General features: G+C 36.8%; 1 protein-coding gene and 1 long non-coding RNA gene across 3 annotated transcripts; one reads left to right on the forward strand and one right to left on the reverse strand.

Annotated features, from left to right (window-relative positions):
• Positions 1-1,350: 1,350 nt before the first annotated feature.
• On the forward strand, positions 1,351-6,057 carry LOC116202970. 2 transcript variants are annotated; one of them, XR_004156183.1, is made up of 3 exons: positions 1,351-1,666; positions 2,606-2,669; positions 5,639-6,057. It is a non-coding gene; the product is annotated as an uncharacterized LOC116202970 (long non-coding RNA). The 2 variants fall into 2 exon arrangements; XR_004156182.1 differs by lacking the exon at positions 5,639-6,057 and having other exon boundaries at positions 1,355-1,666; positions 2,606-2,872.
• Positions 6,058-9,036: 2,979 nt separating this feature from the next.
• On the reverse strand, positions 9,037-11,965 carry LOC116203359 (receptor-like protein Cf-9 homolog). Its single transcript, XM_031535048.1, has 2 exons — positions 9,301-11,965; positions 9,037-9,171 (listed from the first exon to the last, which is right to left on the reverse strand). Exons 1-2 carry the CDS (start codon positions 11,847-11,849, stop codon positions 9,150-9,152), a joined length of 2,571 nt encoding a protein of 856 aa, XP_031390908.1. The 5' UTR covers positions 11,850-11,965; the 3' UTR covers positions 9,037-9,149.
• Between the last annotated feature and the right edge of the window lie 4,480 nt (positions 11,966-16,445).

A 16,445-nucleotide genomic window follows, 5' to 3' on the forward strand; every position in this document is an offset into this window, starting at 1 on the left:
AAAACATTCAGAGCAAATAGAATATTTGGTCCAGTTGATGTAAGATACATGAGAAATCTAATCAAGCTTCTATACATAGAAGCATCTACGAGATTTGTTCCATCTTTCTTTTGCAACCTCTCCTTTACTGCCATGGGAGTGTTGACAGTTCTCGAACCTTCCATTTTATACCGCTTTCGAATTTCCTTCCGATATTTCTTCTGACATTTGAAGATCTCTTTTGGAGCTTGCATAATTTTAGACCCAAAAAGTAAGCCATCTTCCCGAAGTTTGTCATCTCAAAAGCTACAAACAAATCTTGCTTCAACTTATCTATTTGTTCTTCATCATTCCTTGTCACCAGCAAGTCATCCACATCAAGTGATAGTTATCACAACACTAAGGTTCACCTTCTTAACATAGAGAGTGAACTCACTCAAACTTTTCTCAAAGCCAAAGTCTGGCAAGTATTTGTCCATCTTCACATACCTTGCTCGCGGAGCTTGCTTCAGCCCATATAATGCCTTTCTCAATCAATATATTTTCTCTTCTTGCCACTTGACACTGCAGCCTTTTACTGTTGACTTCAAGTCACCTGCACTTCCTTTAGACTGATTCCATTTCCTCCAATTTTCTCTAGAATTTAACTTCACTTTGGCCTGCAATGCACCCTCTATTGGTTTTTCTCTTCTCAACATTCTCCTTTGCCCATGGGCCTATAGGGCACTCACCAGTTCTGCAAATCTTTTGTATTTTCCAGAGAAGCCATAGTTGCTTCACCAAGATCTTCTGAACCAGCCTCTCGTCCTTCAAGTCAGTCCCCAAGACTCTGATTTTATTGGCTATCTCGATAAGCCTTTCAAAGTATTCTTTCAAACTCTCTTAAGAGATTCAACACTTTCCTACCTCTCACTTTCTCATCTCCTTCATATTCTGGTTTGAGAAAATCCCAGATTTTCTTTGCCGAGCTAAGCCTCATAATCCTGGTGAAGATGGTAGGTGAAACTGTAGCATAAAGGCACGACTTTGCCTTGGCCTTCCTTGTTGTCCTCTCCTCGTGATATTTGATCTGATTCATAATGGGATTGTCTGGTAAGGGAGCAATTTTGTAATCCCGCTCCACAGCCTCCAACTTATCATGGCCCTCTAAGTATGTTGACATCTTGACAGCCCAGGCTTGGTAATTCTCCCCATCGATCACTGGTGGTGTCATGGCAGAGAAGCCACTCAAACCTGCCTCAATCTTGTTGTGAACTTCAATGTGAGACCTGATATTTTTTTATTCCAAATAGCATATTTACACATATACATACAAATGATTTTGTATATATTATTAAATACAAGTTGTGGGAGGAAGAAGGGAAAAAAAAACGTAGGAAGGGCCCCACGTGGCCTCATTTCCCCCAAGCAACTCCACCACCATTTCCTTCTTTCTTCTTCTTTCTTTTTCTTTCTTTTCTTTTTTTGTGTTGTTTGGGCATAAAACGAAGAAGAAAAACAGAGCGAGCTCGGGATAGAGCAAAGGGAATCGGAAGAAGATAGAGTAGAACATAGGAAGAACGTGAACTCGATTGAGAGCTCGGGTTGGGGTTTATGGAAGAGACAGGATGAGCAAAGCAAGGGGACTAGGAGAACGACCTAAGAGGGAGTTGAGCATGAAATTGAATTTATCATCCATGGTGTTCGGGTTGGTATTGCTGAAAATTTTTCTGATTTGATGCTTTCATGTAGTTTCTTCTATGAAACAGTATAAGTTAGTTGAGTTGCTAAACGGAAATGGGTAAGTTCATGGATCAACTTAATGTTCATGCATGTTGGTGGATTCCGTTAGGAACTACATTGCTGCATATATTTATCTAATTTCTAGAGTCAATTGTGACCTTAGAGCTTGTTATGCAAAGGATTTTGGTTGAGGAGAATATGGAGGTTCTGCTGAACGAAGTTCTTTTATTAGCTGAATTACTTTGTTAACAATTGGCTTCTATGGGTTTCTTTTAGTTGATTGTTCTCTTGTTGTGAAATTAGAAGTTGGGTTAGTCGAATTGATGGTGAGGGGAGCGATTAAAGCTTATAGACCCATTTAGATTATTGATACTTTGGGTACAGATTATTGAACTTAGAGTTTTGAGACACCATTTTATTCAATTGTGTCTTTTCCTTGGTGAATTGAAGGGCGCGGTATAATTGAATTGCTAAATTGGGGAAATTAAAAGTGGAGTTCAAATTGGAACTTTTGAATCACGTGTTAACTGTGCTGAAAAAAAAATGATGTTGTTCGGCATTATTTCTTATTTCCTTGTATTGTTAGTTATTGGTTTCTATCTATACACTTGGTTGGAATTGGAAGAGAGCAACTTATTAAATGATGATACGATATATTGTTGTAAGAGAGGTTTTCCTAGGATTTTATATAAGTAGCGTTTTGTAAAGTTCGGAGGAGGTAGAGAATGTTATGTTTTCATTAATTATTTCACATTGATGGATGAACCTGGGGATAATAAAGCTAGATTGAGTATGGAAGTGTAAATGTTGGTTTTCTCTTGGAATGAAAAATCTAATATCACCAGTATGTATACTTAAACTATTGAATTGTGTGTTATCTGATTTTTATGCTTACAATTAATAGGGATTATGGAGACTAAGCTTTGCATCTCGAAGGATCGACCCGATGAAATATTTTTGAGTATTCAGTGAGTACTCTATTCCCTTATGAAATGAAGTATTACAGTTATATAAATTATTTAAGAAGAATATTGTGATAGTTAGATTAATGAATAGGTCTTTCTATGTTGTATGGAAGGATTTGAGAGATATTGATCGTTTATGTTTCATTTTGACTTGAGGTATGCAGTGTGATTGTTTATGAGATATGTGATGTGATTGTGCTTGTGTATATTGACACTGTTTGATTGTTATAGCCATGGGACCGCTGGACCAGGCATAATAGAAAAATGGGTCCGAACGGCCGCTGGACCCGGTGGAATAGAAAAAGGGGCTTAAACGGCCGCTGGATCCGGTAGAATAAAAAAAGGGCTCAAGTGGCCGCTGAACCCGACGAAATATAAATTGAGGTCAACTCTTATCGCAAGAGGTTAATAGTCAGCCCCCGCTTATGAGATATGGATATTTGGAGTTTAGGATGATATGAGTGAGATGTGCAGGATCACGGTACCGTCCTAACTTGTTGCAAGGAAATGCGACCATATGGCTATATTGTTTGACTAGTGTTGTGCATTGTCTGTTCGAATTGATTGAGATGGATGTGATGGTTGTTCAGCTTGTCGGAATATGTTCTTATACTTGAATGCGGTTGGGATGCTAGAGCTTGATCTGTCAAGTTATTGTATAGTGATTTTCTATGAAATGCTAAATGAATGGATATTTGATGTTTATATGATATTGGATATTAGAGAATTGGTTGGAAGAGTTGCGTGTACTTGTTAGTAGGACTTAAATTTAGTTACTATATTGGATATAATTGTTATTATAGTTTGTATATATATATATATATATATATACACCATATATGTGTGCCGGTGAGCTAATAATTGGATTAGATGTGATTGTATTATTTATCTGAATATTTAGTTGTTTGCTATTAAATATATCTATTTAATAATAATTCATTTTACTTTGGAATATAGTATTCATTGAGATGTAACTCACACTCTGCATATAATTTTTCAAATGAGTTAGGAGCTAGACTAGCAGCATAGGAGAATTTTTGACATCGGGAATCAGTTTGAAGGACTAGGTAGGAACCGTAGTTATTTGATAAGTATTCTTTTTGGTGGAGAACGTATTTGAATATGTTACCACCTGAATCTTTTGTGTAGTTGGTTTAATAATGTGGTTAAGAAAAATTACTCTATTATGAGATGTATGTTCATATTAGAGCTCGCTGGTTTGGTTATATATTTTTGGGACTTATAAAGCAGGTTTTATATGAATAGTTTGTGTGATAATGGATATCGAGGAAATATAGGGGAAACTTTGCTGAAATTTCAGATCGTAACATTCAACGAATGCAACAACAATCGATCAACCTCACAAGTCACTCACGGCCCCTTAAGATCACTTAGGGCTCTGATACCGCTGTTGAATCAACAACACACGCAATATAGAGAGGAAGAAAGACATAGGATAGCGTACAGAATGCAAACTTCTATTCCTCCTTACATGAACTTTCATACAGTACGAGAAACATAAAACAAAGGTAGAAAAGAAACTGCCATACGCGTCTGAACTGCAGCAAGTAACTACCACTACATCTTCTCCACTAACTCCTAAATAAAACACATAAATTATAACAAAAAAATGGGTCCGTTTGGTAATAGTGTTAAATTTCGAAATTTAACTCATTTTCATTGAAATAGCTTAAAGACAAACAAGTATATTGGTGAAAAAAGTATATATATATATATATATATGTATGTATAATGGAATTGAGGAATAAGATAAAAAAGTAATTATTGTATTATTGAATTGTGAAAAAAGTAATGAACAGTTTAGATGATTTAATATTAAAAAATTAAATTGAATAGTAGTTAAGATAAAAAAAATTGAAGGAAAATTAGAAAAAGTAATGATTGTGTTGTCGAATTAAAAAAAAAGTAAAGTGGAGTGAAATGGAGTAAAGTAAAAAATATTTTCACTCCAAAACCAAACGGAGTCTTAAATGACAAGAAACCTGATCAAACAAGTTGCGGCTGCTCTGAGACAATATTTTTCCAACAATTTGGATGTAAAAGAAGAGGCAACTGGTATTAGAAGGAACATTGATTGTAGACTTGTGAAGATGAATTGATGTGGAGTCAAATTAGCATTTCTTCAGGGTAAGAAGGAATTGCCAGATGAGAAATGTCTCTGTTCCAATCTTTTCTTTCTAGAGGTCTTTTTTTATTCGGATTGTAGACTAAGGCAACTGGCTAATAAATTCTTCCTCTTTCTACACGTGACAATATATGTTGTACGCCCAAATCTAACAAATGCCATCATCTACATAGCAATTATGAATGACTCGAAGACAAGCAACATCTGTTTCGTTCCTTCTTTCACCCAATTCGATGCTTCCATGAGTTCACATATAGATATACATCTATCTAGTTAATGATCAAGAAAACATCATCTTGAAATATCAACGGAAGCCAATAAAAAAAAAAACCCACTTACAGAGACAACGTGCCTTTCCTGCACTTTGATTTAACTTGAAAAAAGTTAATTTGGAACTTTGCATTGCGTTTCTTAACAATAAGTTATTGCACATGAGCATCCGAAATGATTGGGGCATTCATATTATTTGGAATATCTTATGGGTGACTCGCTCATACCATTTGTCTTAGACTTGTAGGAATGTGATTCACACACGTAGCTGCACTTGATTATGTTGAGTCTACTGATATTAGTTTCTACCAGAGATCGATTAGGGATATGTATAATATATATAAGTGGAGTCTACATGATCGATTTCAAGTCATGCTCGCAAAAAACTTTTTGTACAATAATTCTAACCCTCCATTGTTTTATGTGCTCCGTTCAGCATCTCTTGGTGCCTTTTAATGAGAGCTTTATATCTTTTATTAAAAGAAGAAAAAAGAAAAAAAAAAATCTAGGCAGTCTCACTTTGGAGTTTTTACTGATTGGTTTTAATTTCGTGCAGCTCGTTAGATATGAAGTGCCGGGGTAGTAGTTGATAGAGGTATCACTTGTGATGATAAATGAGTTGCTGAACTGGAGCAAGGCATTTTACTCAATTGATGTGGCTCGAATGACGTTGGGCAAATAATGGGTGACATGATGGGAGCAGCAACGGCCATGGAGTATAACAACAAAGAATAGAAGATGAGGATGATGATTGTATTACTATTTTAATACAAGAAACTCGTCTATCTGCTTGATTGATTAGTTAATAAATTTTGTTAGTAATCATTATATAACCGATATAGTCATCTTTTGTCCCTTTTTTTTTTCTTTTCCCAAAAAATTACTTCCTCTGCAGTGTCACTTTTAAACGGTCCCACTGCTATAGTGTTCATGGAACATCACTGTAACCAACATCAATAATACATATACAATCAATTCTAGCTAGCTGATAGCTTGAAGACTAGTCCATTTCTATATCTTTGATTTGCCCCACCATGCCCCATTATTCCACGAGATCATGTAATTTCGGATAAAAGACACGGTTTGTTTTTAGTATGTGCACTACTATTCAAAGGCAATCTCAAGTGACGATGAATGAATGGATGTTTCGATGTAATGGGAGAGCCCGGTAGTACTAGAATGGTGACTCTAGACTTGTGGAGATGGATTGGAGTGCAGTCGAATTAGCATTTCTTCCGGGTACGAAAGGAATTGACAGCTAAAAAATTTCTCTGCTCCTGACATTTTTTGCCATGGGTTGAAGTCTCTGTTCAATTTGGAGTGTAGACTAAGGCAACTGACTAATAGATTAGATTTCTCCCATTTACAAAGTGACACTTATAATTGTCTGGGCCCAGGCTTAACATATGCCTGTCTTACGTTAAATTGCATCAACAAATAAAGCTACGTGTTCTCACATTTACATTTATGTTTGACAAGAGCTCCATGATTTTTTCTACTCTGTTAATTTGAACAGATCAATTATATGAACATTAAAACTGAAACAATCTCAACGGGAATCAAGTTTGATCAGGTTTAGTTGCACGAAGACATCGACCATACTATTGACTGAGCTTCCATGAGTTCATATGGAGATAGACATTTCATTCTGATAGAGAAGAAGACTGAGCTTTGACCATAAATTAATTTACGAGTTTTCTCATTATTTGCTTCCGTCCATAGATATGAAATTGTTTTTAATCCTTTTACTTATTACTTTCCAAACTTATACTTTTGTGTCAATTTCAGATGGTTAGAAGTCAATGTACGCTCAGTACAAATTTAATTAATTCTTAGCAAGCTGATGACTTCAAATCGCAGACTATAGTTTATTCTCCATCTTTGATTCGTCCCATCTTGCTCCATTATAGGAGATCTTTTTCTGATAAGAAATGGTGGGTTCTAGTAGATGCAATGCTCTTCAGAGGCATCTGAAGTGATGATAAAGGAATGGATGTTTGGATGTAATGGGAGAGGTGACTACCGACTGGCACTAGAATTAACAAACGGAGACATTTGAATTTCGCTGTGAACTATTAGATTCCTCCTTATTACGATTGATATTCTATAGTGTAGGTCCAGATCAGACAGATGTCTGCAATTACAAATAGATTCATGTGTTTTTACATTTACAGTTAATTAGTCTGACAAACAATTCCGGCTTTTTCCCTACTCTGTTAATTTAGACCAATCAGTCGCATGAATATTAAAACTGAACAACTTCAATATTATTTGAGTTTAATCAGGTTTAGTTGCATGTAGTCATCAATCATATTACTGACTCGAAGCGCAACCCACACATATGACTTTTTTCGCGCCTATCTTAACTGATTGAATGCTTCCATGACTTCATATAGAGATAGACATTTATTCTGTTAGCAAAGAAGACATCATCTCAAAAGTCGGAGGGCATCATCCGAAGCTTGTGTCCTTGTCCGCCTGATCATAAGTTTACTGTTCTCTCTCGTTTACTTTTCCCATTTCAAGTTTGCAGTAAAAACTGCTGCAAGCGGCAAAAAGATTACCACTGTAAAAAGAGCACATGCCTTTCCTGCACGTTGAAAGATTAACTTGGAAAATCGTCTAGTAGCTCAATTCCTAATGTACGATACATTGGCGTAAGTTTTGACAAGAGAAGAGGAGAAACAAAAGAAAAAAAATATATATGAAGAATGTATCATGTTGTATATGGCCTAATCAAAAGATTATGGACATTCCAATAAATATATGTCAAAGATTATGTAACAAGTGCTCTAAATTTTTCTTTTGAAATAATCTTGAGTACTAGAGAAGGTCAATTTTTTGGGCTATATCTAAAAATTTGATCACTAGATGAAGCTTTTGATAAGACAATTAACCGAGTTGTTGAGTTTTCAGATGTCTCGACATGCAACATTTGCCTAGGGGAATCCAGTTTATGCTGTTACCACCATTCCTGGGAGAGGCAGAAGATCAGCCTAAACCCTAAACATCTGCACTGGAAGTCTGGAAAGGTGGGTTCGACAGAAAAGCAATAACATTATTGCACCGCACGTGAGATGAAGCATTGCTACTGTTTTTATGGTGAAGACAACATGAACTGAAAGGCAGCCCACACACACCGCATTCGCATCCCTGATATTGCTCTGCCTTCAAAATGTTTCACAGAGTCGCCGTTGTACGTACGGGGGAATGGCATACGTCTCACGAGATTACCACTAAGACTGAAGAATTTGTTATGCACATTGATGGGTAAAGTTTTTCTCGGCTATAATGAACTGCATTGGTTCCTTTTTCGCCAATCATGCAAAGACTAGAGAACCTTTTTCTCATCTGCATCATAAATAAAGTCATCAAAAGTGTCCCGATTCTATTTAATTCCTTGTCTTCTTTTTTGCTGGAAAAGCTGAGGATGATGGATTAATGCCCATTTCCATGTCTGATTTCTTCTCTTATAATTTCTCCATCATTTTCCTGCTTTTACTTTCACATACCTTTTCTAATTAATGATCTTAATCAAAGTTCCAACCCGGGGTAGTATATGAACCAACCCCTTTTTCCCTCAGTTCTGTTGCGGCGAGTGTAGTCCAGAGACCTTGAATGGTCCAAGATTGAAGGGATTGATGTTGAGTTTGTTAAAATAAGTAAATTAGGAACAGGTAGATGCATTAGTTGATTAGTAAGGTGCTCAGTTTCACTTGGATCACCATGTATTGTCGACGGCAGTTTTGCCCGAGAAGAGGCTATTCAATTGAATGAGCTGTATTATAATTCTGTTAGTGTCACTGGAGGGCCGAGATTAATGCGGTCATGATAATATTCTGAGGCATCAGTGCAGCCCGACTCAGTTATATGGTCGGGATTTGGCATGCTTCCTTTTTAAGAAAAATGCACAGTTTTGGAACAGAGGAAATTATTGGTAGTAGCCTATAGTGAAAGAGTAAAGACAGACATTATATTACGATTAAGAGTATTGTACCGACAAAACAGAAAAATTCTGTTATTTAAGCATCTGTTCATCTGCCAATGTTTGCCTCGCCCTAGCCATCTCATCGACCTGTGATGCTCCTCCTGTAGGTTTTTATAGTTTTTGCATTGAGAAAATAATATTAGAGCCTTAAGAAAAGTATTGGCTTTCATGTGTTCAAAAATGTGCAATCCACAATATATATGCGAGGTGGAATCTGTAATGAAAGGTACCTTCCATGATTTCTCGGTGCAAAATTTTTCTTCGGCTTGCTTGTTCTCCTGGCTATCTCCCTCTCAACCATTCTGACCAACCATCTAGGTCTCATGGTTTCCAGCATAATGTAACATGCTGAAATCCCGAAGCTAAGCCCGCATCCATAGCCCATCAGTACCGCCCTCCATTCAATACTATTGCTCGATTCTTCCTCGTGGCCAGTTGAGGGGTTCCTTTTTCGTGCATTATTCTCCTCTCTGCATGCTTTTGGGAGGGGATGCCCACACAATCCGGGATTGTCACCAAAAATAACGGAGGGAAACGTGTCGAATTGCATGCTTGGAGGAATGGGTCCCACGAGCTGGTTATCTGAGAGATCCAACCAGGAGAGAAACTGAAGATCTGCCAATCCTCTAGGGATCTCCCCTTTGAGCTTGTTCGAGGAGAGGTGCAACCACTCGAGGTTAATTAGATTTCCCATAGAATATGGAATATTGCCAATCAGGTTGTTATGAGAAAAGTTGAGCCCCTGGAGTCCTTTCAGATCTCCGACTTCCATTGAAATCTCTCCATCAAAGGAGTTGCTTGATAAGTCAATGGTTTTAAGAAAAGTCAGAACCCTCGAGAACATCAACTCACTTCCTTTGATGAACAACACAACGGAATCATGATAGTATTCATTTCCCTGACCCATATATTGTAAACGGTGGCTTCTATCTTCCTTCATGGCTTTTAAGTGAGCAATGTACTTAAAAGGCAGGGGACCGTAAAAGTCGTTGTTTGAGAGGTCGAAAATGTGCAGCGCTGGGAAAGGATGATTAGTTCTATTGGAACTTTCCACCAGACTGTGGAACTGGTTGGATCTCAGGACAAGTATTTTCAAGTTCTGAAGAGTTTCTAACCAATTAGGGAAGCTACCATAAAACTTATTTTCACTGAGATCCAGAATTTCCAATTTGTCACAATGTGCCAAAGATGGTGGCAGTTTGCCTCCAAGTCGATTTTGACTCATGCGGATCACCCTCAAGCTGGTCATTGGGACAAATATATCTGGCATCTGACCGAAAAGCTCATTTGTTCCAAGGTCCAATACTGATAGAGATGCATTGAGATTTATGAGACAATGAGGGATGGAGCCAGTCAAGCTGTTAATGGACAAATCGAGGACTTCTAGCAGAGGGTTGTGGCAAATCTGAGAAGGAATGCTTCCACTAAAATTATTGTTTGGAATGAGATAGTATCTGATGGTGGGTGGAGGAACAGGGAGTGGTCCTTCAAAATTGTTATTGGATAAGTCAACCAAATCAACACTTGAATTTTGGTAGAAGTTTATCGGAAACGGGCCAGAAAACTGGTTGTTGGAGAGTCTTAAGTATGAAAGGTGCGGAGAGAGGGGAATTTCACTAATGACACCATGAAACTTGTTTGACTGCAAACCTAGAGTATACAAGCTGTGGAAGGTAGCATTTAAAAGCCAGTGTGGGAAAGTGTCATATATATCATTGTAACTGACAATTAAATACTGTAAGCTTGTACAGTTTGCTAAAGATCGCGGCAGTGGACCCTGTAATAGATTGTCGCCCAAATGCAAACCGGAGAGATTGCTTAAATTTCCCAAGCATCTTGGGATGGTGCCCCTGAGATTGTTATTTGAGAGGTATAGATATGTTAGTGAACTCAGTTGGCAAATTGAAGATGGGATCTCTCCAGTGAAATTGTTGGACGAGAGATCCAAGTGCGTCAATGCGTTCCCCCTTACTCTTCCAAACCACTCAGGAATCCAACCACTAATTATGTTTCCCGAAAGGTCCAATTCTATCAGCTCATCCGAAGAACTCAAGAAATATGGGAATTTCGTTAAGTTGCAACGAGATAATCCCAACACTTTGAGCCTCGGGAAGGAACAGTTGCCATTGCTTTGCAACAACACAGTAAGATCATTTCCTCCAAGGTTAAGAAACTGGAGATTTTCAAACCTTGCAAACATTTCAAAGTACACCGTGTCGCTGAGGTTGTTATACCTGAGGTCCAAGTGGGTGAGGTGGGCAAGGTCTCCAAGAGGAATGGGCCCCGAGAATTCAGAATAAGAGAGACTGAGATTTGTCATTCCGGTGAAGATACCGAACCTGGGGGAAATTTCTGAGCCATTGAAATCGTTACCAGCGAGATTGAGCTTCTGAATTGTGGGGAGTGAAAAGAGGGTGCTGTTGGAATGGAAGGCTCCTCGGAGCCAGCTGCAGCTGAGGTCAAGGGCGATGACGTGATTTGTGGATTTGTGGCACATGACTCCATCCCAAGAGCAACAATCGGTGTTGTTCTTCCACGAGGCCGTCTTTGGATATGATGTATTGGCCACATAGTCGCAATAATCAGCAGATGCATCCCTTGAGATGGTAAATGAATTGCTGAACTGTAGCAAGGCATCGCACTCGCTGATATGGCTCGAATGATGTTGGGATGAATGAGAATGGTAAGATGTACTATTGCTGGGAGCAGCAACAGCAATCACAGAAAGGCGTAAGATCATCAGGAAGGGGAGAAGCCAAATATTGTTCATCGTCATCATTCTCTATTCGTTCTTCCCAGTAATTGTTTGGGATGGAATACTCATACTCATATAGCTGGGGCGGTTAGGGTGGAGGATTACAGTTACTATGACATCTATTTATAGGGATACTAGAGAACAACATGGCCGCACTACAAGCTGACAATACAATTAAAGAAGATGATCAGTAAAATATTCAGGTTTTGAAAGAATACTTAGACTATAAGAATTAGTTTAAAGCAAATTATGACATAGTAAATAGATATTGTATCCGCATTACGCGCGGTATTTGTGATATTAGTTTCGTTGAAATGAAATTAGAAATATCATCCATGAATTGAGAATAAAAATGTCTATCTTCAATCCGTTTATGTTCCAATTATGTAAATTTTGGGAGATCTATATATTATCTATATATTTTGTTTCATATTTTGTTCCCTTATATATATTCCGTTGTGTCTTATGTGATATTTTATTCCCTTATATATATTTTGTTGTGCCTTATATATAAAATTTATATATTTACTACATAATCAATTAATAAAATTTCCTTAATAAGAATATAACAATTTCCTTAGTATAAATGATGATATGCGGCATGTGAATTTGACTATGAGCTCCGTTTTATTTTTTTATGATGTGGCGGTGCGAGAATTCGATTCGGGACTTTGTTTATATATATATATATATATATATAGATATATAGATATAGATATTGATAATCCTTCCATAGATACAGCTTTGGAAATTCCACATTACTGACTCATCACTAATTAATCAGAGTCAAGGACCAATTAGTGAAGGACTCAATAACTGAAGGCGCATGGAATTACACCCTCCTTTTGGAAAATGTATCACAATATTAGTCAAAGTCAACCCCCAAGTCCTCTCTTAAGAAATTTCCAAGTTTGGATTCTCTTTCAATTTAGCTTTCCGTAATTAGGGGTTAGAAAGTTGTAATATCTGATGGCTACCCCTGAGCTTTTTTTTTTCCTCTATTGTACCTTTCTATGAAGTTGCTTGAATGCCAAATGGAAAACTTTTTCCAGTATCCCTACACAGCCCGAAGTAATTAAATTGTTCGTGGTTGCGAGGAGTTTCCTAGCGTCGCCTCTGTTTTGATGAATGAATTGAGGAGTCTGAAATAATCGTCCCTCCGGCAATTAAATTCTTGCATATTATAGTTGCACACTCAATAAACCATACTCATTAGTTGTAGGTAGCGTTCTCTGACAGATATGAGAATATATATATATATATATTCCAGGAAGGATGTCTTTTCCCGAACTCCACTCGAAATAATTTGAATAAACATAGTGGATTTGGTAATTGATTCCTCATATATCTTCCTACTCCCTTCCAACAACCGGAGCCCAATTAGTAACTGACCTTGGACGACTAGAAATGTGTGCTCTATGACTGGAGGTTTCCGAGATTTCGCTTTTTATCTGGTTTGGCAGAAACATTTTTGTTCTTGCTAACAATCTCAGTCCCCTGGTTTCTAGCATGATATGGTAACCGGCTGAAATACATCTCAAAGGCAAAGTCTGCGTCGGTAGCTCATCAGTACCTCTTCAATACTATTGTCGGACTGTGTCTCCTAATCTTCATTCCCACATGCTTTGGGCAGGGTCATGGGCTAGGCTCATGGCCCATTATAAATTAACAAGCCCAAGCCCATATGATAATCCATATCAAGAAGAAAGGGAGAATGGAGTTAGTTGGTGTAACTTTCTTTCTCCCTGTAGTCATTATAAAATACTATTTTAAATTGAGAATCATGAAACTTATCTAAAATCAATCAATCAATCTATATCTATATATAGATATATATATATTGAAAATATTGTCCCGAGATAAATTCTTACGCCCTCACATCATTAAAAATATAAAACGAAACTCTCGCGCGATACCATGTCATCAATTATATAGTAAGCAAAAATATACTTATCGTTTCAGGTTTTAATATATAGTAGAATATATAGATTATTTGCATGTAGCCCAACGGAATATATACGAGAAAAGAAAACATGTAGTAGAATATATATATATATATATATATAAATTATACATACAGCGCCCAATATATAAATGACATACAATGGAATACAGCCCAATAAGGGCATTCAAATAATTTGCATGGCCATAATATGCATATATGTATAGACATAGATGCCGTTTACATTATATTAGTAGTATATAGATCGCATATTCTAGGTAAGAAATATATTGCAACGCTATATTTGTCAATAAGTCTAAGTATATTTCTAGAATTATATTATAAGTTATAAAACTATATTAATCAAGAACTGTATATTTAAATATAAAATCCTACTCCATGCAAATATCTTCCCTCTCCTCCTCCAAACTCTATGCAAAGGTTCCTCTCTACCTTCCAAACTTTATTAATTATTTATTGATTTAATTTTGATGAGTATTAACATATTTACGTTAAAGAGTACTTAAGTAGGTCTAAATTTTTTATAGATTATATATTTTGTTTGATTGAAATCCATATGGTTAGCATTGTACAACTCCAGTCTACTACACTCCATTTTTCAGAAATTCAACAACATAATAATTACTATTTTATCTTTTTCTCCCATTTAATAATAAATTTTCACACATATTTTTTTCTAACCATTATCACAATCAATTTTTAATAATACTAGTAGGTCAACACGCACGTTACTCGTGAGAATCCTCTTACGTATACTACTTTGGATTAATAGTCTTCCTTTTGCATTTTACAATATTTAAATTGAAACATAAAAACCAAAGTATATACAAAATGAGATATCTAATAGCTATAAAATTTACGTGACTCATCAAACAGAAAATATTTTTTTTTGCTGAATATAAACAGAAAATATATAATTATACCTAGAATGATGGCTCAAATAATAATCATTACACCAAATTGATCCACATTTACGAAAATATTAGAGTTTCTCTGAGTGTATTTGTAATGAGTGCTACCTCCAGGAACACCAATCCCAAGGCATACTTGATCCTTTTTCTTAGCCTCTATATTTAGTCTGGCAGAATTTCCATTGTCAAAAAACGAAATATACTATAATCTACAACATTTAATAGGCAATGGGAATTAGTGATAGATAAGCAATAAAAGCAGTGTCCTGTCCCAGAGTCCATAATCCTTAGTGTGGAGTGGACTTACCTTATTTGAATTGCTTTGTAAGAATATAAAGTGCAACTTTACTTCCGAGGAGCTTTAATCACGTGAACTGAGCAAAAATTACCATTATGCATGAGGGGAGACCCTGTAGATATGAGAGAATTGAAAGACTATAGTATAGAATGCAATTTCAATAGGTTGTGTTGCATTATATATTGCAATTCTACTTCATGCTACATCAGTCATCCTGTAATAAACATCCGATAAAAAGTAAAAGAAACAGACAGGTCCTATATAGTATACCTATTCTTTGGTTTTCTTAATGGTAATACAAGACTTGAGAAGTTCATAACAGACATATGAACAAAAAGGAAAGGAAATTGAACTACAAATCAAAATTAATTTCCTTAACTCTAAGCTAACAACAAATTTATGCTTTGACTGTTTAATTTCTTATCTCTATACCAGACCCATGAGTCTCTTATGATCGACAAAAAATTTACACTCAACTATTTTAAGGGGAAAATTATGTGAGAAAGCAACTCTAGAAAGAACCATTTCCAAGATCGTTCTACAAACAACCTCTGCGGGAAGAGAAAAATGTTCATGTCCAAGCTCGTGCCTCCTCATTTAGAAACAGAGACAACACCCCCATGTCTTTTCAACAAATACTTGTGAAAGAATAAATGGTCCCTTCTGTCATCCTCAACACTGCATAGTTCACAAAAAGAGGAACCATTCAAGTAGCCCCATTGAGAAAATTTGGACTTGGCATCAAGTCTATCCAAAATAGCGAGCTAAGAAATTAGATTGCATGAACTGAAGATCAGGGACGAAAGCCCACAGGTACTCCCATCTTTTTGATAACACGCTTGTCCTCACGGCCTCCTTAAATGGGACGAAAGACAGGACATGAACAAGGATCTCGTTGGGAAGATCGCACAACCCAAATCTTCCCAACCCACTGGAGCAGTGAGCACCCTGGTTTTCACTGCTGACTCATGCTTACCTTCTAGCAACAAAGGATTTTCGGCCATCGGAACCAATTTTCCCCTCCTCCTAGAATATATCAATTGTTTGACTGAGAGTAAATAGAAGTCAGTCCCTGCAACAGTTCTTGTACACATACCAGAACGTCATCCTCAATAGTTGGCAAAAAAAAGAAATATAACAGCCCGCATTTAGGAATTTCTGAAGAACATATTTCAAAAGTATTGTCCCAATTTCCCGGTTCTTACCGCCAAAAAATTTCTCGATTCTATTTGATACCCAAAATCCTGACAAACAAACAGAGTGATCATTTCGAAAGTTTCGACGTTTCACGCACAATAGGGCATTTCGTCGAACAACATGCAGGCATCTGACTGAAGATGAAAAAGCAATAATCAACTCCCACCGTAAGAAATCGACGAGGAGAGAGATGGATTACCTCAGTCTAGTACAGTCCAGTCCACTCCACTCCACCCCAGTCCAAGGAGGGT

Source organism: Punica granatum, chromosome 4 (genome assembly GCF_007655135.1).
Source record: "Punica granatum isolate Tunisia-2019 chromosome 4, ASM765513v2, whole genome shotgun sequence".
Lineage (NCBI taxonomy): Eukaryota > Viridiplantae > Streptophyta > Magnoliopsida > Myrtales > Lythraceae > Punica > Punica granatum.